A 25,082-nucleotide genomic window follows, 5' to 3' on the forward strand; every position below is an offset into this window, starting at 1 on the left:
GTGTGAACATCCTGTACCTAATGCATTTATTGCAGTAATGCTCTGAACTGTGTGTGACTAGAATATGTATTCAACAAAATACACAATTTAATATTTTGTGTTATTATAATATTTTGTGTTGTCAGCGTGTTATGCTGCTGATTACCACATATATGGTTTATAATTGTTACTCAGTTTTTAAAAATGAATGGAAAATGCATTTGAAGTTTCTCCACCTAGAAAAATAGCCCATCCACAAAATATTACTTTAAAATAATATTAAATATTATTTCCATTATAAGTGCATTACTGTAAATGCATTCTCTTTTTTACGAACTAAGGGATTAGTCGAAGTTGTCTCAACAGTGCTCAACAGCTCAGATGCAGTTGAAGTTTAAAATGGAAAATTCTGGGCTATTTTCAATTTGAGCACTGACAGCTTTGTATCAATCTTTTGTCTTTGCTTCACTCCCTCGAAAGTACAAGCTTTCTACTGAAGTATTAGTACAGTCACAGTGCAACACATTGATTTACATGTGAACTAATTTTAATACAGAGATTAAACATAATACCACCAGTATACCATATTGTAGGTGCTGTTTTGCGTATCTCGTCTTTCCATTGTTCTGTGTTTGGGGATTTTATTTATGTCTAGAGACTAGTGTCTGCTTGGAACAAAAATATCAATTGAAATTGTTCTTCCTTTGCTCTGACTGCATTGATTTGATTTGAATGGTTTGTTTGCAGTGTGCTCTGCAGGCTTGTCAGGATTATTACATAATTGCCTCTTCGTGATTATTTGATTTAATCTTTGTGCATATTGCCATTCAAATATATGAACACTAGAAATGGTATGAAATGTACATTTTTTTTTCTTTAAAAAAATATGTGCTAATATTCTATACAAACAACAACATAAAGTGAACTGGGTTCAAACAACAGCATAAATTGAAAATAGGGTTATTTGATTTTTATGTAATTTACAATATATTTTTTTTCATTCTAATCTGTGCATTAATTATTCTTCTAGGATATCATGCATTTCATTGTTGTTAATAGTTCAATGTGAATAAATGACTTCATAATGATTGAGTATAAGCAGAACCAATTTATTCACAATTATATCTATGACATTTAATCGTCAAACAAAATTGCAGGACAGTACTAGTGCTCTGCAAGAATCAGGCAGCAGAATAGATTCATCCTGTTGCTCCTTCCTGTTCAGAAAGATTGGTGTGCCACCCCTTCCTCTCAGACTGCTGGAATGTGTTAATGTCCGCTCGTTTTTGACTTTGGCTTATGTCCAGAGTCTCTTGCAGTAGATCAATTTATGATTTTTTCTCATAAATGTGTTCTGAACTATAACCTGGTTTAGACATGACTCCAGAATGATTGCTGCCATGTTTAAAAAAGATATTTGACTTGGACTTACAGTATGAAGGAAAGCCTTGGTCTTCATTTCACATTTTTGCTCTGAAGATGGGGAATTATTATAATCAATATATGCAGGTTGGCATGATGTTATGATCATGAATGTGACAAATTAGTGGTAATTGGTGATGAAATAGTGACCCAGGGAGATATTGGTAAAAAAAGTAAATGTGAGACTTCCCTTGTGTTCCCTTGTCAGGAAGAGAGCGTTTCCTGTGGTGGTCCTTGTGTGCTCTTCCAGATAAGATTAATCAGCTTGTCATTTGTGTTACCATCTGATACATTTGTGTGAATGAGTGAGCCCTAAGAAACACATCCGACTAGTTATTCAGACAGCCCATAATGAGTCGATTTCAAGAACATACTTTTGCAACTCCATCATCATTGGTTTGCTGCAGTTTCAGAGCAGATTGATGATGACCTGTCATCTTGATTGAGAGTACAGCAGTGAAAATATTTGATGAAACATTGATCAATTTGCTTGTGTTCCCTACAGATAAGAACTTTGATGACGAAGATTCTGTGGATGGGGGCAGGTCCTCCTCCTCTTCCTCTTCTAAGGGCTTCTCCAGCAGCAGGAGAGGGGGCAGCATGGGCTCAATGAGACGACCCAGTTCTGCGTCTGGATCCAGGGCTGCAGGTAAGACAACACTACAGCTCAGCCCAGGTTACAGCTGAGCAACTGAAGTCAGATCACTCATCAGAATAAACACTGTAGATATCCATAAATACTTTGCTTAAACATGTTGAACATGGAGAAATGTATTTGTTCTCAGAAAGATTACCTTTCAAAAAAAACTTGTGGTTTACCAGAATGAGAGCAGGAGATAAATTGAGACTCTGTTGGCTGGACAAGAGGCAAAATTGCAGATTTTAACATTATGTAATAGTCTTTGATGAATTAAACTCAGATTTTCATCCGACGTGCATGATGGTTTTCAAGTAGTGTGTATATATATATATATATATATATATATATATATATATATATATATATATATATATATATATATATATGCTATCACATTGAATCTCCAAAATAATGTAGAAAAAACATAAAGATGGTATTTTAAATATTTGTTTAATGCCATCTTTTTACTAAGCACTATGATTGAAGGCCAGATTCTGATGTCACTTTTTTCAAAGCTGTTCGACATTACAGTACAATTAAAAGCTATCAATTTTAACATTTAATAGACTTTAAAAAAATATAACAGCTTTTAATTTAAGTGAATTAAAAAAAAAATCTTCACAGTTCAGATTTTTACTTGCCCTGCTAAAATGCACACAAAATTATTTTGGTAACACTTTAAAATAAGGTTCATTAGTTAAACATTAACCATGAGCAATACATTTGTTACTGTATTTACTAATCTTTTTTAACGTTAGTTAATGAAAATACCGTTGTTCATTGTTTGTTCACAGTGCATTAACTAATGCATTAACAAGATTTGAATAATGTATTAGTAAATGTTGAAATTAACATTAACAAAGATTAATAAATGCTGTATAAGTGCAGTTCATTATTAGTTCATGTTAACTAATGTTAAATAATGAACCTTATTGTACAGTGTTACAATTATTTTTGTTGTTTTTGACCCATGTAACCTTGTAAACAGTACTTTAAGATTTTCAGGCAGGTCTAATAGGTAAATATACAGAAATACCGCACAGTATTCACTGCATCAATTATAAATATAGATTAATCCTTATTAAAGCTACAAAAGTAACTCAGTCAAGAGCAGTAAGTGATTTTTTTTTTTTTTGTCTTTTGTTCTTTGATTAACATTAATGACACAGACAGCAGCAGAAGCATTCTGTAAATGTTTCGGGTGTTTATTCACAGTGAGCCTCTTCACGGACAGAGTTCTCTTTTGCATCTTACTGCACTTAAATTGTTTAGTAGCACTTGAATGAATGATAGCGTGATCATATGATCTCGGTCTAAGCGTGATCTCAGTAAGATTGTTTATTTTGAATAAATTATTACTTTTATTCAGCAAGGATACATTAAATTTATCAAAAGTGACACGTATAATGTTACAAAATATTTCGGTTTCAAATAAATCTGTTATTTTGAACTTTTTATTCATCTAAATCACAGCTTCCAGAATGACTAGAATGATTTCTGAAGGATCATGTGACATTGGAGACTGGTGTCTTGGCTGCTGAAAATTTAGCTATGCCAACGCAGGAATAAATTACAATTTAAAATATATTTTAAAATAGTTATTTTAATATAACTATAGCAATTTGTAATAATATTTTGCAGTATTACTGTTTTTACTGTGATTTTAATTTGATTGAATTACTTTAATTCAAAATCAAACTGTGAATGTAGATTAGAATTGTGAAATTTCACCAGTATTGGCATTGACTGCTAAATCTTTTTTTAAATATAATTTTGTGATTGCGATTCCCTAGGGAAGGACAGTGTCAGCGCGGGAGCTGTGGATGAAGAAGATTTTGTCAAAGCTTTTGAAGATGTACCTGCAGTGCAAGTAATGTATCTTAAATTGTCATTATCATACAATTTATCATGAATTCTTGAATTTAAACATTCAGACAAGACATAAATCTATTGTTCGTTTTCAGATATATTCCAGTAAGGATTTGGAGGATTCCTTGAATAAGATCCGAGAAGTTTTATCAGATGACAAGCAAGACTGGGAGCACCGCGTCACTGCTGTAAGTCGCTGTTTAGTTTCACCGCTTCTTTTGTCCACAATACATGCACTCCAGCTTGAAGAACTTGTCGTCAGCGTGGCACTTAAGGAGCTTTTATATCATGTATTTAGCTGAAGAAAGTGCGGTCACTTGTTCTGGCTGGTGCGACTGAGCATGAGGGTTTCCTTCAACATCTACGGCTTTTAGAAGGTGCCTTCAAGCTGTCGGCTAAAGATCTTCGGTCCCAAGTGGTTCGAGAGGCCTGTATCACATTAGGGTATGACACTCTTCTCTACCATTTTCTCTTCCAGTCTTTGTAAAAAATTGTATTTAATATAGCTTTCAAGTGTGATATCCGCTACAAAAATCAACTTAAGAATCAGCTAGTAGGGTGCCACCTTTAGATGTTCATTGATCAAAGACAAACTTCAGCAGTAGGGCGATTTTTCGCAAATCTTAAAGGCACTTCATCATACATGTTCATCATCATACTCCGATATCTCAAATATCATTGGGATACAGCATTAAAAAGTGCTGTTTAAAGGCGTAAATGAAGCTGTTTTGCGGGTCTCTGTGATTGAGCATGACTCAATGCCGGTCTTTAATTATTCTGGGTCGTAATGTGTTTCTAATGAAGTGGAACCAAGCTGACTGGAGCGTGCAGGACAGCTCTTCTGCTAAAGTGCAGCCAAATGATGGATATCTAAACAAGTTCCATGCCTTAATGTCACACACATTTGATTCATTTCCATCTAGACCCGAAGTTAACGTATCCTTATATTTGTGTTTTGTTGATTGGTGGATTTTGCTGTCTCTCAGGCATCTGTCTTCAGTGTTGGGGAATAAATTTGATCACGGGGCTGAAAGCATCATGCCTACGCTGCTCAACTTAGTGCCCAACAGCGCCAAAATTATGGCCACATCTGGAATGGCAGCCATCCGCCTCATCTTGCGAGTGAGTTCTGATAATTTCCTTTTTCACATGTATTTATACTTTAAGAGCCCATTCTAGGATTAAATGAAAAGAGTGACACAATAACTCTGTTGTCTACTGTCTACATAGGCAGCTACCTTTTAAGACAATCCTAACTCATTTGGAACTTCATAATATCCTCAACTGAATTCGAATACTCTAAATAGGCAGCAACTTCACACACAGTGCAGTTACATGACATAGACAAGCTACATGACGTTACTCACATTCGTATACTAGCACTGCACAGGCTCCTTGCTATGTTAGCTTTATTGAGCCCCCAGAAGCTTCAGACTTTTTGTGATTTACACTACTGTTCAAACCTTTGGGTTCAGTATGATTTTTTTATTATTATTATTATTATTATTATTATTGTTATTAAATAAATACTACTTATTTAGCAAGGGCATATTATTTTGATCAAAAGTGACTGTCAGGACATTTATAAATTATAAGTTATGTTCTTTCTATTTGTCAAAGAATCCTGAAAAAAAATGTAATTAATGGTTTACACAAAAATATTAAGCAGCTCAACTGTTTTCAACACTGATAATATTAAGAAATGTTTCTTGAGCACCACATCAACATATTAGAATGATTTCTGAAGGATCATGTGACCCTGATGACTGGAGTAATGGTTGCTGAAAATTCAGCTTTGTCATCACAGATAAATTACATTTTAAAATATGTTCAAATAGTGAACAATTTATTTTAATTATGATAAAATGTTACAATATTACTTTTTAACTGTATGTTTGATTAAATAAATGCAGCCTTGGTGAGCATTAGAGACTTCTTTCAAAACATTAAAATTTTAGCGACCCCAGACATTTGAAAAGTACTGTATATATTCTATATTTTATTTCTGTTTAATATTCTAGCACCATGACTTATAGTTGTACTTTTTGACTTTTTCAGCATACACACTTCCCACGCCTTATCCCGATCATCACCAGCAACTGCACTTCTAAATCTGTGGCTGTTCGAAGGTAAACTTGACCTCCCTATGAGATTTATTTGCAAATTTATTTATTTATTTATTTATTTTATTTTATTTTTTTCAGAACGTAAATTAGAAAGCCTTTGTCTTCTAATAGAAATAATTGTTTATTTTCACCCCATCAGACGGTGTTATGAGTTTTTAGACCTGTTATTGCAAGAATGGCAGACACACTCTCTAGAGAGGTGAGTGGAAAATGATTGATGTTGTATTGAGAATGAAGATATTACTTTTTGTGAAGTGCTTTTTGCTCAGGATGTATCTCATAGAACTTGGTACGTGCATGAATTTTTGTTTATTCCTTCTTGCTGCAAAGCTGTCACCCCTCCCGTTCCTGTTTTTGTGACATTTAACTGGTGAAAACATGTTACTTATCAAAGCTCGGCTGAACGAGCAACTGATGATTCTTTTCGCGGGTTGAATTGATGAGCCAGGGATGTGTGGCAACCATGCGTCCCAGCCGTTTCCATGGCAATATACCCAAGAGCTCTTTTATAAGGAGGTCTGAACTCCCCTTATCCTCTCTTTCCCACTGTTCCGCCTTTAGAGAACTGGGAAAAAAGGTCTGCCGTCTGGTCCAGAAAGTTTCAAAGGAGACTGAGTGAATTCACTGTTGGTTCTGCAGACTGTAAGAAACAGTATTAATCATGTTTCCTTACTACCCCAGGCATGTGGCGGTTCTCACTGAGACCATCAAGAAGGGGATCCATGATGCTGACTCAGAGGCAAGATCTGTGGCCAGAAAGTAAGTCTGTTTGCCTTTTTGTTTTATACATTTAGAGTCCTTGGTTAGATATTGCATGAACAGTACTTCATTGAGATATTCATTTATGTTATTTAATAATGCACTAACTTTTGTAAGTGATAATTTCCATGGTTTTATTTAAGTGGTTGTTCATTTGTTCTATAGGTGTTACTGGGGATTCCATGGCCATTACAGTCGGGAAGCAGAGCACCTGTTTCAGGCGTTGGAGTCGACCTATCAGAAGGCCCTACAGTCCCACCTGAAGAGTTCTGACAGTATAGTGTCTCTACCGCAGTCCGACCGCTCCTCCTCAAGCTCACAGGAGAGCCTCAAGTGAGACATGCACACACACTTCTTCACGTACTGCCATACATGAATTGGCACATCTTGGTATACGCTTTTGACTACATTTACACACGCGCACACACACACACATATTGAGTCATGCTTTGTTTTTGTTTTTAATTAATTCTTTTGTTCAGCAATGATGCATTACATGTATCAAACATGACATTAAAGACATTCATAATGTTACAAAAGATTTCTGTTTCAAATAAATGCTGTCCTTTTGAACTTTATATTCCTCAGAGAATCTTGAAAAAAATGTATCGCAGATTCCACAAAAATATTAAGCTGTTAAACTGTTTTCAACACTCTTTTAAGTAGATTCATACGGTCTTCTTTAAGATAAGTACTGTATTATAGTTTCTTTTTGATAGACAGGAGCGTTTGTTTACCTGCTTGACTAGTTTCGGCTACTTCCTGTAGCCTTCGTCGGAAGACACATCACAGGAAGTAGCCGAAACTAGTCAAGCAGGTAAACAAACGCTCCTGTCTATCAAAAAGAAACTGATATCCCGAACGAAGCGCGTTGATGGGCGTGCTCTTGCTCTGGGTGGTGTGTGTGTGCACGCTTATCAGGGAGAAGTGCCTATACAAGGAATTCCACCCTTTTATGACGTGATACAGGCCATACTCAAAAAAAATTCGGCCAAACATGTCCACAACTGGAAGTTCTATGTTTGGCACAGAAATACTCTGTCATACATCCAACTCGTGTTTTGAAACTTTGGCCATGTTTAGCATGAGAATGCAACTCTTTAACAGTGTAAGTCAGAATGCATGAATTGAAAAATGCAACATTTTGTATGATCATTTTTATAAATTCAGCTTTTTTTTTTTGTCTATATGTAAACATCTTTTATATAAAATATCTATTTCAGGACAGTACTAAATAAAAAATAACACGCATTTTGTGTGATCCCTCTTATTTTGTTAATATAATGATAATTTAGCAGATTCTGCGTGGGGAATGTAAACTTTTTTGCATGACTTTTTTTATTGTATATTTGATTAAATAAATGCAGTGAACATAATAGACTTCTATCAAAAACATTAAACAAATCTTACTGACCCCAGTCTTTCGAACGGTGGTCTATAACCATACAGTTCAGTGATTGTAGGCGATAACATTGTCTCTGTGGTGTTTGCTCATGCTATCAAAAACTGTGAGTTATGGCTGTCCCTGTTGAAGTTAGTGAAATATTTGCCAGCTGGCTGATAGACCACGTGTACAGATTGATGATTGTGCTTCCTAACATGTTGAGTCTTCTCTGAATATGAAGCAGTGATCTCATCTTCAATATTTGACTGCAACATCTGTTACATTGTCTCCCTGTTGTTCAGAGGCAGTGAGATCATCTTGCATTAGCACCAGTGTGATTGAGTGACAGCTCTAATAGTCGCAATCTGCTATCAGTTTTTGTACACACAAGCGGAGACACTGCTGTTTACTGGTCACAAAAATGGTCAAAAAGAAGGTGTTACAAGTAAATTAACATTGTGATTTTAATGTGAGTTATCATTTGTAGATGTTAAAAAGTGTATATACTTATTACAGATAGGGTTGGATGATATATTGAATATTCACACTTGCTGACAATATAAAATGAAGCAATGTTTCAGTGTATTCTGAGTATAGATTTAATGCATTTAGTAATGTGTCATTTGACTATTTGCACAATCTCTTTGTCTTGCAGCTAGAGAGTTTGAGAGCGTTTAGATTTACGATTAAATAATTTGGTCTAGGGTTTACTTTGGAACAATTTTCACTCAGAAATTGCTTGTAAATTTCACAAATAATTACAAAGAAACGGCAAGTAATACATTGAATTAAACATGAAATATTAAAATGTACTCCAATACTTTGTTTTATTTACTTGGAAAAATAGTTTTTACAGTGTTGTAGTAGAGTTGTAGAGTTCAATTAATCTTTGAGCCAGTTCAAACTGTCTCTTTCAATGAATTGATTCAGAACTATGATCATCGCTCAGAAATGTTCAAGGAAGTCCTTCAGGATATTGTTAATGTCTTAAAATGTTTTTGTAAAAATGTAGTATATGTAAATAATATTACTCATGAAATGAAAATTATTCTTCCTTGTGTTCATTTAATAAAAAAAGTATTGAAAACCTGCCTCAGATGTTTTTAACTAGATATTCACTGTGTTGTATTTGAAATTCTCTGTTGCAAACAATATTGAGAAATATATTAAAAATTGTCAGTAGAATGAAAAATATTGATATTGAAAAATATACTGATTAATTTCATTACTGTTTTTTTTACTCTTTTTCTAAGTGTGCTGCTATTGCTAAAATCTTTTTATCTACCTTCCTGCAGTCGACCGCTGTCAGTGAAGAGTGTCATTGGAGGCCCAGTTACAAGAAGTAAGTAAAGCAGCGCTGGTGCTTAGCATGTTTACAAACATGCCATTTTTCCATGTCTGTAACTCTTGCCTGTAATGTTTTCTCAGGTAAAGTGATCGGCTCTAGGGTGTCCTCAACCCCTGGTGCCCTCCAGCGTTCTCGCAGTGACATAGACGTGAATGCCGCCTCCAGTGCCAAATCTCGCATGTCCACCGCAACCTCCCCATCTCCCTTCAGCTCTGCTGCAGCCTTGCCTCCAGGCTCCTATGCCTCCTTGGGTGAGAGCTTATCACACTCTATCCATCTTTTCTACTCTTTCATCCTTAATTAGGAATTTTAATAAAATAGCCATAAAAATCAGTGGCTTTTATGGCTGCAGCGGCCCATTAATAAAACTGATGGGCACCATAGATGCTATTAAGCTGCTCTGTGATGAGGAACAAACGACGGGTGTGTGCCACAGATATTCTACCATTTATTATCCCTTAAGGTTTTTTTTTTTTTTTTTTTTTTTTTTTTAGAAAGTTGTAGACTAGTTATTTTAGGAGGGAGAATAAAGATAATTATATAAAATGTATCCGTCTGACTATAAATTCTGATTGGATGAGCTACTTTCAAAGACAATATGTTTGAAACTACTTAGATATTACTTGCTAGAATAACAGTATTATTATTGTTAATAATAAAATACAGGTGCTGGTCATATAATTAGAATATCGTGAAAAAGTTCATTTTTTTATTGTAAATGATTTTTAAAAATGAAACTTTCATATATTCTAGATTCGCTACATGTAAACTAAAACATTTCAAAAGTTTTTTTTTTTTTTTAATTTTGATGATTAGAGCGTACAGCTCATGAAAGTCCAAAATCCAGTATCTCAAAATATTAGAATATTTCCTAAAATCAATCAAAAAATGGATTTTCAAAACAGAAAAGTTCAAGTTCTTTAAAGTATGTTAATTTGTGCACTCAATACTTAGTCGGCAGCACACATTACAGCAAATGACTTGCTCCTAGCACAAATTACAGCATCAGTGAAGTGTGGCATGAAAGTGATCAGCCTGTGGCACTGCTGAGGCACGATTGAGCCTTCAGATCATCTGTATATTGTTGGATCGACTGTTTCTCATCTTTCTCTTGAAAATATCCCATAGATTCAGGGGTCAGGCATGTTGGCTGGCCAATAAAGCACAGTAATATCATGGTCAGCAAACCACTTGGAAGTGTTTTTTGCACTGTGGGCAGGTGCTAAAGTCCTGCTGGAAAAGGAAATCAGCATCTCCATAAAGCTTGTCAGCAGATGGAAGCATAAAGTGCTCCAAAATCTCCTGGAAGATGGCTGCATTGACTTTGCACTTGATAAAACACAATGGACCAACACCAGCAGATGTCACGGCCCCCCAAATCATTACTAACTTCAGAAACTTCCCACTAGACTTCAAGCAGCTTGGATTCTGTGCCTCTCCAGTCTTCCTTCAGACTCTGGGACCATGATTTCAACATGAAATGCAAAATTTACTTTTATCTGAAAAGAGGACTTTCGACCACTGTTCACTGTCCAGGTATTTTTCTCCTTAGCCCAGGTAAGAAGCTTCTGACGTTGTTTCTGTTTCAGAAGTGGCTTGGTAGTCCTTTTCCTGAAGATGCCTGAGTGTGGTGACTCTTGATGCGCTGACTCCGGCTTCATTCGACTCATTGTGAAGCTCTCCCAAGTGTTTGAATCGGCTTTACTTGACAGTATTCTCAAGCTTGTGGTCTTCCCTGTTGCTTGTGCACCTTTGCCTACCCAATTTCTTCCTTCTAGTCAACTTTGCATTTAATATGCTTTGATACATCACTCTGTAAACAGCCACCACATTCAGTAATGACCATCTGTGACTTACTCTCTTTGTGGAGGGTGTCAATGATTGTCTCCTGGACCATTGCCAAGTCAGCAGTCTTCCCCATTAGTGTGGTTTCAAAGAACAAGAGATACCCGGAATTTATACTGTAGGGATCGTCATTTAACGAAACTCAAATGTAAATATTCTAATATTTTGAGATACTGGATTTTGGACTTTCATTAGCTGTACGCACTAATCAACAAATTAAAAAAAAAAAAACAAAAAAAACTTTTGAAATGTTTTACTTTACATGTAGGGAATCTAGTATAAAAAGTTTCATTTTTTAAAAATAATTTACAATAAAAAAACTTAACTTTTTCACGATATTCTAATTATATGACCAGCACCTGTAATGATTTATTTATTTAATGTGTCTTTTATAATTTCTTAACCAAGTATTGTCAATTCATTGAAATACATTTTCCTTTATTATATTGCTCTTGCTGCCATTTTCTAAAAACAACAACTCACACTTTTAAAACTTTAGTTTAAAATCACTTTAACTTACAAACAGTGTCAAAAGTCTTTGTGGTTTATTACTTCAGTTATATTTTGTTTTTCTCAGTATGAGATTTCAGGAGAAAACAGAAGAGAATGTTGGAGCTTTATAACGCATTGGTCCTTTGAGAAATGTTAACTATTTGTCGTGGGAAAATATACTATCATGATTACTTTCACTCTTTATGCGACAACCTGAACTCGCCACCTAACGTTTGACCACCGACTTGTCTATTACTTTGTCTGTATAATCTTCTTTCTGTACCATTTTCTAATCCCATGATTCCGCATAAATGATCAAAGAGATTTTATTTCCTCACCCACAGTCACACTCAGTAGCTCCCGTGTGCTTCCATGCAAGGCCCGTTTCTGAGCAGATCCCTGTCTTCCATGCTTCCATGGGCTTAACTGACTCTAATCTCTGCCTCTTATGCCTCTCCTCTCCTCCACCCTGCACTCCCCTGCTTTTGTTTTTGTGTTTTTGCCCCAAAGACGGTGCACCTGGTAAAATAGATGGTAAGATGTATGTGTATATGTGTGTGCGTGTGTGAATGTCTACCTTCTGTACTGTCCGAGGGATTCGAGCAGTGTTCTTTTGCCGATTAACAGCTGTACACCTCACAATGTGACTATTCTAGTGGTCTGCATGACCTGTTTGCATGATATATCCCCTCCCCTCCTCTTGACAGTAGTTCAGCGAAATGAAAATGGTCACTTGTACTTCATATTATCTGTAATGTGTCATTTGTACTAGAATGCCTTGGGGAAAAAATGCTCAAAAATGTAGGAACCATGTATGCAGATGGTGTTATTGGTCTAGTTCATGGTTTATGGTTACAAAAACGGCATACAAAATGGCTGTTTTGCAAAGTTTAGTGGACTTTGTATCATAAAATTTGACTGGTAGTGTATGATTTGATAGATACATCTGTTCAAAAGCCAGTAGTATTATGTGTTGCATTTATTTGAACATCAGTCTTCTCAGAACAGCATGTCATGTAATTCCTTTCAGTCAGTATATTTTCATCCGGGAAATCTCTTTGTTTGTCCTTAGTATCCCTGTCCTTTTATTGTTGTCATTTAAAACCTTTCAATCTGTCTCTCTTTGTGTCACTCGCTCTAAATCTCTCCCTTCCTCTCAAGAATTTTGTATCACTTCGTCTCACGCTTTTCTTTTTTTACCTACAGGTCGTGTGCGGACGAGAAGGCAGAGCTCAGGGAGTGCAGTCAGCACCAGTAGCACTGTGACAGACAGCCGTGGTCGAAGCAGAGCTAAAGTGTGTCTCAGTCCCAGCGTAAGTGTCTATGTAGGGAATTGATCCCATCCTTCACCTGTTACACCCAACAAAAGATTTAAGTATGGTATGGTTTTGCTTTGTTTTACTACTAAAACATTTACTGTTATTTTGTTTATATATGTTGCAATATTAATGTTTGTTAATGAAATTAACAAACATTTTTACATGGCTCTCTGAAATACTTTATTCTGATTGGAATGTCTGCTGTCATGACATTCTGCACTCAATAATTTTAATATAATGACCATTAAACTGTTTATTTGACAGCCCAGACAACCAATTTTTTGTATATACTTGGATATGATTTCATGAGATTCACCTTCCTAGGATCACTAGAGATTGAACCTTCAACCTTTATGTTAGCAACTCAGATGCTTAACCATTGGTCTGCCACCATTATCATCTTCCTTTTCTTCTCTTTTGACTTTGTTTTAATGTTTTCACAACCCAGTTTGGCATCCTGCTGAACGTGGAGTCCACAATTATCGTTGAAGCCACTCTTTGGCATTAAATGTGTAGATTTAATTTGGTAGAGCACGAAAATAAACGACATCTTGCCTGATGCATGCTGGGTAACCATGCGTCACATCAAGCGTCTATTGTAACTGGCTACTTTTCACCTGTCCGTTGCCTTGCTTCCATACACAAGGATCCAGATCAGCTAACCCCACTAGTGGTAAGCCCCCCCCCTCCTCAGAATAAAGCTGCTTTAATACCCTCAAGATGAACCCTGCATGAGTCACACGTCCGCCATCATGCTGCATGTCCTGCTCTAGCTTTATCTTACTTTTCTTTCTGTTCAAATAGAGGTCAGACATTATGATAGTTGGGTATTTGTTCTTGCTTTGATGTCTGTCTGTATATGTTTGCAAGGTGTGTGTTGCTCATAGTATGTCACGTTATCATGCCTGTGGAGATTACTATGTTTTCCCTGCAGTTTGAATAGACCTTGGATCCAAGCTCTCTGTGTTTGTCTGTATTTCATCAGAGTTGAGCTCTCGTCTTCATATGTTTGCATACACATTTCATTTTTCTTTGTGGTGATTTTGTTCACCTAAACCTAAACTTTTGCTTGTCAAACAGGCCATGTGAGTAAAGGAAGGCTTATAGTCATCATTGAAAAAAAAAATGCTCAGTTTAGTTTTTACACCATTGTTGGGGATACTATACATTATATATCTATACATTTTTATTTTTGTATTGTGCTTTTTTATAGTATTTCCTTAGTTTACAAATTCTCAAAGAATTAATCTGATCATGAATGCCTTGAATTTTGATTATCAAAATCAAAAAAACATTGCGGGTTGAATTTAAACACTAAATGCGATGAAACAGCAGATGGATATTTTTTAAACAACATGTTAATATATACTGCTGTTCAAAAATTTGCAGCCGGCAATATTTTATGTTGTTGTTGTTGTTTTTTATTCTCTGCAAGACTGTGTTTATTTGATCAAAAATACAGTTAAAACAGTAATACTGTATTATTGAATATTATTACAATTTAAAACAGTTTTCTATTTTAATGTTTTTAATGTAATTTATTCTTGTGATGACAAATCTGAATTTTCAAATTTTCAGCAGCCATTACTTCAGTCTTCAGTGTCACATGATCCTTCAGTGATCCTTTGTAAATATTTTTTTGGAGGATTCTTTGATTAATTAAAAGTTCAAACAAAATTTATTTGAAATAGAAATATTTTTTATCACTATAAAAATCTTTATTGTCAATTCTGATATACGTAATCCTTCCTTGCTAAATTAGTTTCTTTAGAAAAAAAATCTCATACATTTTCTTGCAATCATGGTAACATTAATTCATTAAATAATGGAGAACAACATTATAAACAGCACATATTCATTTGCACAGTTTAGTGAAGCACACTTTGTATATTAAAGAGATGATTCAGTGTCTTATAAAAAAGGTGCCTTATTTCATTTTATTTAATTTTTAATAATGTAAATTCAATGCTAAGCAGAGGGGAGCCATTGGCATTTGATAGATAATTATTCACCATGTTACTTACTACAGTCCTGGCCTCATTTTCCTTTGCAGCCGGCAGCCGATCCAGCTCTCCAGGGAAGCTCTTGGGACACGCATATGGCAGAATTCCTAGAGCCACTGCCCCAACAACACCCTCAGACAAGTACTCTAGGGTCCCACGAAGCCAGGGGTGCAGCCGTGAAACCAGCCCCAGCAGACTGGGCCTAGGTAGGGGCAACACATTTTCATATCTCACAATTTAACACTAAGGATACCCACAGGTGCAGACACGTCATCGGCGTATATAAAACAACTTGATTTTGGGACTCAAGTGGAACTGGTTCCTTGAGGAATCCCTTAAGAATATGTGTTACAACATGGAGATTATTACAACATGGAGATTATATTTTGCTATGTTAATTTGGAAAAGGTAGGACCTTGTGGTAATTATGGATGGTAGGATTTTTCAGAGCTTTGCTTGAGACAGAAAGAAGACTTTGACTTTAATTTTTTCTGAATCATTGTTCACTGCAAATCACATTAGATTTGACCAGTGCAAGAGTTCGGTGTGTGAATGAAGCTCAGCATTCATTTAATTGTCTGATGCAAGTGTTTATGCCCAAACTGACTCAGTGGCTAATCATTGCTGCTTTTTGTATGTTATTCATTTACCTGTTGTTAAATGATGACAGGGCTGACTAACGGCTTCCATTCCTCATCAGCTTTTCTGGCTGTGTTTTGAGGTCATTGTGTTTGTCATCTTTTTATGAGAAATGTTTGTGTGTGTCCTGCCTTTTTAAAGATCTGACCAAAATGTCCAACCAATTATTTCAGCTCATTAAATTTAACAGTAAGTCATTTGTCTATAAAACAAAAAGTCCATTTGTATATACGAAACTGAGAATATTTACATTTTTTGTGAATGCCTCAAAAGTTTATAAGAATGCTTTTAAGCTAAATGCAGTCTTTTTGTATGTATGTTTTATATAAAGGTGCACCAAGCAATTACACCTATAAATGAATAGTACTTTATTTATACATGTTAAGATGAATATCCAAATCATATCTGTGGCCATAAATAGCTTCTTGAAGTGGTATTCACACTGACAAAGATTAGCAGTGTCAAAGTGAACAAAAGTAATTTGATTTCAGTGACAGATGATTTGAGGTGACCATTATCAATATATTTAGTCACATGACAATGTGAAAGTTGACAGAAGTTTAACTTTAAGCAAAAGAGTAGTGATGCGATACAGCAACTACCAATCAGAGTTAAGACATCACAGGACACTCATCACCAGAAACTGTAGCCGAGTGAACGTAAAGAAGAGGGATATATATATATACAGTACAGTCCAAAAGTTTGGAACCACTAAGATTTTTAATGTTTTTAAAAGAAGTTTCGTCTGCTCACCAAGGCTACATTTATTTAATTAAAAATACAGTAAAAAACAGTAATATTGTGAAATATTATTACAATTTAAAATAACTGTGTACTATTTAAATATATTTGACAAAGTAATTTATTCCTGTGATGCAAAGCAGAATTTTCAGCATCGTTACTCCAGTCTTCAGTGTCACATGATCCTTCAGAAATCATTCTAATATGCTGATTTGCTGCTCAATAAACATTTATGATTATTTTCAATGTTGAAAACAGTTGTGTACTTTTTTTTTCAGGATTCCTTGATGAATAGAAAGTACAAAAGAACAGCATTTATCTGAAATACAAAGCTTCTGTAGCATTATACACTACCGTTCAAAAGTTTGGGGTCAGTAAGAATTTTTGTTTTTATTTTTTTTTAAAAGAAATTAAAGAAATGAATACTTTTATTCAGCAAGGATGCATTAAATCAATCAAAAGTGGCAGTAAAGACATTTATAATGTTACAAAAGATTAGATTTCAGATAAACACTGTTCTTTTGAACTTTCTATTCATCAAATAATCCTGAAAAAAAATATTATACACAAATATTTTGTACAATTGTACACATTAAATGTTTCTTGAGCAGCAGATCAGCATATTAGAATGATTTCTGAAGGATCATGTGACACTGAAGACTGGAGTAATGATGCTGAAAATTCAGCTTTGCCATCACAGGAATAAATTACTTTGTGAAATATATTCAAATAGAAAACAGTTATTTTAAATTGTTATAATATTTCACAATATTACTGTTTTTTACTGTATTTTTAATTAAATAAATGTAGCCTTGGTGAGCAGACGAAACTTCTTTTAAAAACATTAAAAATCTTAGTGGTTCCAAACTTTTGGACTGTACTGTATATATATAATATGCAGGGATATCATTTTTCAAAAGTGATGCTTGGAAACCAGTGTCAGAAATTGTCAGTGTTGTTGATTCATGAGATCTTGATTCATGCATTGATAATCATTCATCTTATTCATGATGTGATGCATTATGGACTGCTATAATTTATATACAAACTCCAAATGTAAAATTTATAGCAGCAAGAGAACTGATTTATTGTCAAAATAGAATGACATCTTATGATTTTTACTGATAATACACTACCATTTAAAAGTTTGAGATAAGATTTGTTTAATGTTTTTGAAAGGTTTTTTTAAGCTCACTAAGGCTGCATTTATTTAATCAAAAATACAATAAAATTGTAATATTGTAAAAAATATTATAACAATTTAAAATAACTGTTTTCTCTTTTAATATATTTTAAAAATGTAATTAATTCCTGTGATGGCAAAGCTGAAATTTCAGCATCATTACTCCAGTCTTCAGTGTCACATGATCCTTCAGAAACCATTCTAATATACTGATTTGCTGCATTTCTTCTTATAATCAATGCTAAAAATACTTTTGCTGCTTAATATTTTTGTGGAAAATCTTTACTGTCACTTTTGATCAATTTAATGCATACTTGCTGAATAAATCACTTAATTTTAAACAGTAATGTATCTGATTTGTCATCAGATTTTCAAAAGATATGGCCTAAAAGAAAATTTTAACGTTTCGGTAACGCTGATAGGTGTCAGTATAAATTGTAAGGTTTCAGTCTGTTAAAAAAAACTCAATAGGCAAAATTACTTGGTGCACCTTTAACGCTGCATGTTCAGAAACTCTCTAAATGTTGTCTGAATCTAATTCAAAATGTTCAGCTTAAGCCTTTTGCTTTAAACGTTTAACCTTTCTAAAGCAGAAGGACCCTAGGAACGGCCAACCCCACCCTTCCTTTCTCTGAGTCCATGGCCTCACTAATGCCCTAACCTGTGTTCTAACAGCCAGGCTGTGTGGTAAAGCTCTTCTTCCTGCCACTTCTTCCTATCGCACGCTAGCCCGGAGCAGTCGCATCCCCCGCCCCAGCATGAGTCAGGGGTGCAGCCGTGACACTAGTCGCGAGAGCAGCCGTGACACCAGCCCCGCTCGGGGCTTCACTCCTCTTGGTGAGTAGAGCATTTGGCTGATGGAGCCCAAACAACAACAACAACAGCCAATTTTTTCCAATTCGTTACCACAAAACTTTTCCCTTCAATTTTATTTGGCTTTTATTTATAGACAATATTCCTAGTATGTGGGACATGAAATTCTTTGCTTGCCTCAATGCATGCACTAATATGTTCTCGAAGTGTTGTAATGATCTGTGTAGCTGTGTCTTTGGGTTATAAATGCATCCAGTGGATGTTTTGTTGGGTTTTTCCATTAAAATAATAATAATAAAAAAAAAAAAACAGCTGGTCTGATCTTTAAAATAATTTGCAGGGAGGATTTATACAATTAAAATGAAAACTGAAAATATAAAAATAAAAGCGAATTCAAATATTAATAAATGCAAATTATACTGAACACTTATAGTAATGCATAGCATATTACATTGTGAATTCATTGCTTATCTGCCTCTTGTGAATGTCGTCTATGCTCTAGCAGGGAGACTGATAAGTCTACGGTCTGTTTCATATATATATATATGTAGTCGACTAGTAAACTGTGGGATGTTGGATGTTTGGTGTCAATGTCACGGATGGTGCTCGGTGTTTCAGTGTAGCACTAACCGTTCCTGGGGTGTTACCCTTCTTACTATCCCCTTGCAGCCTCCCGACGTCACTCTCGCTCAACCAGCGCGCTGTCCACGGCCGAACCCGTGGGCCAGTCAGGTGACCTGCATGAACCCTCACTCCCCTGGCCCCCCCAGACAGGGCCGATCATCAGCATGCCTTAATACTTTGCTTTTTTGAAAGTAAAACTGGCAACTGAGAACCACTTCACGACACTGTTAAATTTAGATGTGAATTACCTGTTCATTTGTGAAATTATATTTCCAGTGTCTTTGTCTTAAGTGACGTGTTATGCTTTTCTCGCCATAAACATCAGCATCCATCCTAGTTGAGGTTTATTTGCGTTTCCATTTGGTTAGTGGTGTATTTGCCAAAATTCACCTTAGTTCTCTGCTTCATATATTAGGTTTTGTATACTTGCCATTTCCATACATTGCCTTTTTTTTTTTTTTTTTTTTTTTTTTTTACTTTTGCATTGGTATTGTTGCTGGTAATGAATTTAAAATGGGTATTTTGCTTGGCATTTTGTGCTGTGAGCATCATAGAGGTTCAGTGTATTTTTTTGTGGATTGTTCGAATTCAATCGTTTTGCCGGACCCATAATTCACACGCATTCGTATGATTTTTCCAGAAGCTGCTTTATTATCATTTAAATCACTATTTTCCTGCTGCTTTATAGGTGAAATGTGTAATTTCTTGGCCACTAGTGCCACTAAAAAGAATTTCAGTCTGTTTGTTTGAGCTACCCAACTTGAGCAAACATGATATGAACTAATAGTCCCATCCCAAACTGATGCTATCTGATTGGCAAACTAATGGTGGATGAGGGAAGTGTTGTAAATTCTGAAACTATACACTTCACCTTTTAAACTTTTTAAGTTTTTAAGCAACCATCATTTTTTTTTTTGTCCTTTCTGGACACATAGTATGTGTTGAGTTGTATCAGACTGTCTTGATTCTCTCAATATCTAGATGTCATCCTCAAGTTTTGTCTTTGACAAATTAGCCTGCTTGGTTGAAAACAATATGTTTATGACCTGACTTGACCTGATGATGTCGTAGAAGGTAAGTATTTGCTTACTCACCATTGCCCATCCTCACTGTCTCATCCTGTGTTCAAACCCCACAGATCGCTTTGGCCTGATCCATCAGGCTCGCATTTCTGCATCTGTCAATGCTATGAGAGTACTGAACACTGGCACAGAAGTGGAGGCTGCCGTAGCTGATGCTTTGGTAAGAATCCTGGACTTCACTCAAAGAAGTGATTATGATGAACTGAAATATGTCTCAATCTCATTATCTCATCTAGGATAACAGGAGTGATGCTTCTGTATGGCTCAAAGTATATATTATATGTGTCCCTAAAAACGCCCACAAAAAAATATGGAATTTTTTAAAGAGCTTTAAATGAGTAGTGTTCTTTAAGGGGTATACTGGGTTTACATTAATATTAAACTAGAATTAAATTCTAATAAAAATCAAAATATAAATATTCCCTTATACATTCATATGCCTTTAAATCTTTATGTGCTTATGTGTCAGCTATGTAATTAGGGAGAAGTTTTCACATTGTGTCTTTTCTGCAACAAATTTGCTCCCTTTGAAATGTCTGCGTCTCTTTGCTCTTCCTTTCTTGGTTGTCTTCAGCTGTTAGGGGACTCCAGGAATAAGGTAGTGCTTCAGTTTATTTACTGCTTGTGCTTCCATTTTTATTCACTAATCAGAATGACTTATACCATTGTGGTCTGTCAAGCAAATATCGAGCATTTTGTGCACCACAAACATTTGCATTTCTTTCATTCATTTGGTCAATGACCATCTCATCTGCACATCTCATTTCCTGCTCAAGCACCACAAGATTCATTTAATTAATTTTGCTATCAATTTGGTATTAATCTCTTCATTTTATTATTATCTGTATAATCACCCAGTGTTATTGACTTGGAAAATGTATTTCATCATTAATTCACATGTGACAACACTGCAGGATTAAGTTGTAAACGGGGCAGATGTTATGCATCAGCGTGACACGTTCCCTTTGCTACATAAGTAGATGTAATTACCCCAGCGTGACGCGCTCTTCGCTTATGTCACCTGCGCACACTGTACTAATGACAAGGATTTGAATGTTTGTTAATGCATTGCCAACTGCTGAAAATTTTCTGTTTGAATTATTCATGACTGCCGCAACAAATATCTGAATTGTTCCTTCATACTCCAGCGCTGAGGATGGAGAAACACCTCAAAGGCCATGTACACACTGGAGCTAAAGTTGTCACTCCTTTCTTAATTCTTAATTTTCACAGAGTTCACAGAGTTCAATTATTTATGGGAATGACAACTGAATTCTACAACTAAATGAACCAAATTACTACAACTAACAACTGAAAAATCCAGAAAGTGCAATCGAATTTTCATTAAATCATTAAAGTGTATGCAGAATCAAAATTACTTTAAAGAACTTGTTGTTAATATCTTGACACACAAATTTTGACTCTTATATATCTTTCCACCATAGTCAACAGTAGTTTACTAAAAAAAAATTAATACTTCTCTAATGGCTTATTTCCTTCATCAAATATACACATCATTCAAAATTTTGGGGTTGGTATGATTTATTTATTTATTTATTTTTAATGTGTTTGAAAGAAGTCTCTTATGCTCACAAAGGCTGCATTTGTTTAATCATAAGTACAGTAAAATGATAATGTTGTTAAATATTATTACAATTTAAAATGACTCTTTTCTAATTTATATATTTTATAATTAGATTTAGTGATGGCAAATCTTAATTTTCAGCATCATTACTCCAGTCTTCAGTGTCACATGATCCTTCAAAAATCGTTCTAATATGCTGTGTGCTCGAGAAACATTTATTAATTATTATCACAGTTGAAAATGGTTATTGCTTAATATTTTTGTGAAAACGTTTTTTTTCCCCTTAAGATTCTTTGAATATAAAGTTAAAAAGAACAGCAAAGAAATATAACATTTTGTAACTTTTGTAACATCATAAATGCCTTTGTCACTTTTGATCAATTTAATGCATCAGTGCCAAATAAAAGTATTCATTAATTTTTTTTTAAATCTTACTGCCCTTAAATTTTTGAACAGTAGTTAAGGTAATGGTTAGCATTCATAATAATATGTTGGCATCCATGTTTCTTGTTTACAGCTTCAGTACACCAAACCATTGTGTATTTTTCTGTATGCACACATATCGATATTTTAAATTATTCTTTTCCACATTTAAATGTGGTCGTCACTTGTCCCAAGGTTAGTGTTAAAAGAACCTAAACCCTTCTTATTTTTTAATGCTGCATGGCTTTCTCATATCAACAGCATACTTACTATGTTTAAGTTTTGTCCTGTTGAACCTACTAACCTGCTCCATCCTCTCCTCAGCGCAAGCCTTTGAGAAGGAGGTACGAATCTGATGACGATGCCAACAGTGATGCGTCCAGTGCCTGCTCAGAGCGTTCCTATAGCTCTCGCAATGGAGGCATTCCTCACTACCTGCGTCAGACGGAGGATGTTGCCGAGGTGCTAAATCACTGCGCCAGTTCCAACTGGTCTGAGAGGAAAGAGGGCCTGCTGGGATTGCAGAACTTGCTAAAGAGTCAGCGTATTCTCAGGTGGGGACCTTCAGAGGGACACAAATGTCTCTTGGTTCTTTGGTATCATTTAATTTTCCTCCAAGACAAGAAGTAGAAAATAACCAGCCAGTATCTGACAAGTTTTGTTTTGTTGCTCATTTATTGTGTTTTTATAGGCCGCGTGATACATGTGCAAAATCCCAGTTGGCTTGCAATTCTTTTTCTGTCTTATTCTTATAGTGAACAGGCCTTTAATCATACTTTTGTGTGTTTCAGCCGTGTGGAGCTGAAGAGGCTGTGTGAGATCTTCACCAGGATGTTTGCAGATCCTCACAGCAAGGTAACCTGTGTGAGGATGCATCCTTTCCACATGACTGCTTTGATCACACTTAATCTACTTACCTATGGCTGAATTAATGGTATCATTCCAAATAAAGGGTTTTATGAAGGATTACCTGCATCATGTGAAATTATGTTGCCTTATGTGAAATTATTCTAAATGAATTGCGATAATAGACTAAATAAGAAGCTTTAATCACTATGGATTCTGTTAAATTTAACAAGTTTGTCTGGCAAACAGTGTGTTTGTGTAGAACTTGAAAATGGAATGAGATTGCACTAATAGAATGTGTTTTTTCTTGTTGTTTGCATGGTCTGCCTTGGTGTGGATTTTAACAATAGAGAGTAAGTGGATCTTACAAATACCTGAACCATTCTCTTATATAAATGGATTAATTGTTGTATTCTTATATAAATTGGTTCATGCTTTACATAGATCACATTAAAACCAGCAACATCATAATTATTGCTCATTCTTAGCGTTAGCTGCTAATCCTAAATATTGAACTTTGACACGTAACTCATGCCGTCATGAATGATACATCAAATCATCCTGCCTGATGTACGATTATTTTATTTTGTTATTTTATTATATTATTATAATTGATCAGACTTAAAAACAGGCTAACTGGCAACCTTCCAAAAATCTCATAGATTTACAGTGAACAAAGAATGAATTGAACTAGAAAAGTGGTCCTCAACCAGAAGGCCAGGGGCCACAACAAATTTACTGGGGGACCTCAAAATTATGATGACTTGAAATTATTTAAAATAAGCTCTAAAATAACTACAAATCAGCAGCAGAGCAGCAGTTGTACTAGAGGAAACCTTTTAGCCTACATGTGGGCTTTTTGAATGTTGTCAACATCAAAAATGTTTAAAGCCATTGGACTAGAATACCATCACAAATACTTGACTTGAATTGAACTTATAACCAATCACCCACGACACCCTTGCCACTACATAGCAACTAGGGCTGCACATTAAAGGTCCCGTTTTTCGTGTTTTTTTGAAGCTTTGATTGTGTTTATAGTATGCATTATAACATGTGTTCATGTTTCGCGTGTAAAAAAACAGTATTTTTCACATAATTTACTTATCTGTATACCGCTGTTTCCACTGTCATAAAAACGGGCTGATGACTTCCTTGTTCTATTAAGTCCCTCCTTCAGAAATACGTAACGAGTTCTGATTGTGCCAGCGGTTCCTGTGTTGTGATTCGACAGCAGTTTAGCGAACCTTGCACGGAAAGGTCACGCCTCTTACCATAACGTGGAGATGCACGCGCTCAGTGTTATTGTAAACATGTCTTTAATTTTACCCTATCAATTTGAGCCGGAATCAGACCCGGTGATTGGACTGCGGGATGAAAATAACAGCGTTTCGACGACATGGCGACAAACACACTCTACAAACGCAACTCTTGTGTATTCCTGTGGGCGGAGGTTAGTCAAAAAACTATTTTAGTGACGTCATTAAAGAAGGAAGTAGAGGGATGTAGTCCAAACTGGCCGTTCGATGTAGGCGACTTCTGTTAAATAAAATATCTCGCTTGGCATTGAACTTTGAGCTTTAAAATTTTACAGATTTTATTTATACTCTAACAACAACATTACACACTAACTAAAGTTTGAAACATGGGATCACGAAGAACGGGACCTTTAAAGGAAAAAACTGATAATGCAATGTTTTGTTTTCTGCAATATATATTACAATATGAAAGAAATTCACAAGATGACTTCAATAGCTCTATTTGGAAAGAATGAATAATTCTAGAATGGTTGGGGTGATTTTGTAGGGTAGTGAATCTGCATAGAAAATAATGAACAAATTACAAGCATAGATAAATACAATAGGACAAATGAAACAGTAAGTCTAACAGTATTCAGGTACTGAAATTAAATAATCAAATGTAAAATAACACTGCATAATCTTCACTGTATAAATTAAAT

At 35.2% G+C, this 25,082-nt stretch overlaps 1 protein-coding gene across 1 annotated transcript in view; it reads left to right on the plus strand.

Moving 5' to 3' along the window:
* The window catches only part of clasp1a (cytoplasmic linker associated protein 1a), an 82,033-nt gene that overhangs the window by 41,102 nt on the left and 15,849 nt on the right, over positions 1-25,082 (plus strand). The window contains 22 exon segments of the mRNA XM_048193553.1: positions 1,907-2,050; positions 3,835-3,911; positions 4,006-4,098; positions 4,209-4,354; positions 4,897-5,032; positions 5,969-6,039; positions 6,176-6,235; positions 6,718-6,795; positions 6,961-7,128; positions 9,475-9,521; positions 9,608-9,778; positions 12,375-12,398; positions 13,071-13,157; positions 13,160-13,177; positions 15,237-15,392; positions 18,479-18,586; positions 19,232-19,294; positions 20,325-20,428; positions 20,843-20,866; positions 22,601-22,830; positions 23,068-23,131; positions 23,473-23,475. Coding sequence (XP_048049510.1) covers positions 1,907-2,050; positions 3,835-3,911; positions 4,006-4,098; positions 4,209-4,354; positions 4,897-5,032; positions 5,969-6,039; positions 6,176-6,235; positions 6,718-6,795; positions 6,961-7,128; positions 9,475-9,521; positions 9,608-9,778; positions 12,375-12,398; positions 13,071-13,157; positions 13,160-13,177; positions 15,237-15,392; positions 18,479-18,586; positions 19,232-19,294; positions 20,325-20,428; positions 20,843-20,866; positions 22,601-22,830; positions 23,068-23,131; positions 23,473-23,475 — 2,072 coding nt within the window.

Source organism: Megalobrama amblycephala, linkage group LG6, assembly GCF_018812025.1.
Source record: "Megalobrama amblycephala isolate DHTTF-2021 linkage group LG6, ASM1881202v1, whole genome shotgun sequence".
Taxonomy (NCBI): domain Eukaryota; kingdom Metazoa; phylum Chordata; class Actinopteri; order Cypriniformes; family Xenocyprididae; genus Megalobrama; species Megalobrama amblycephala.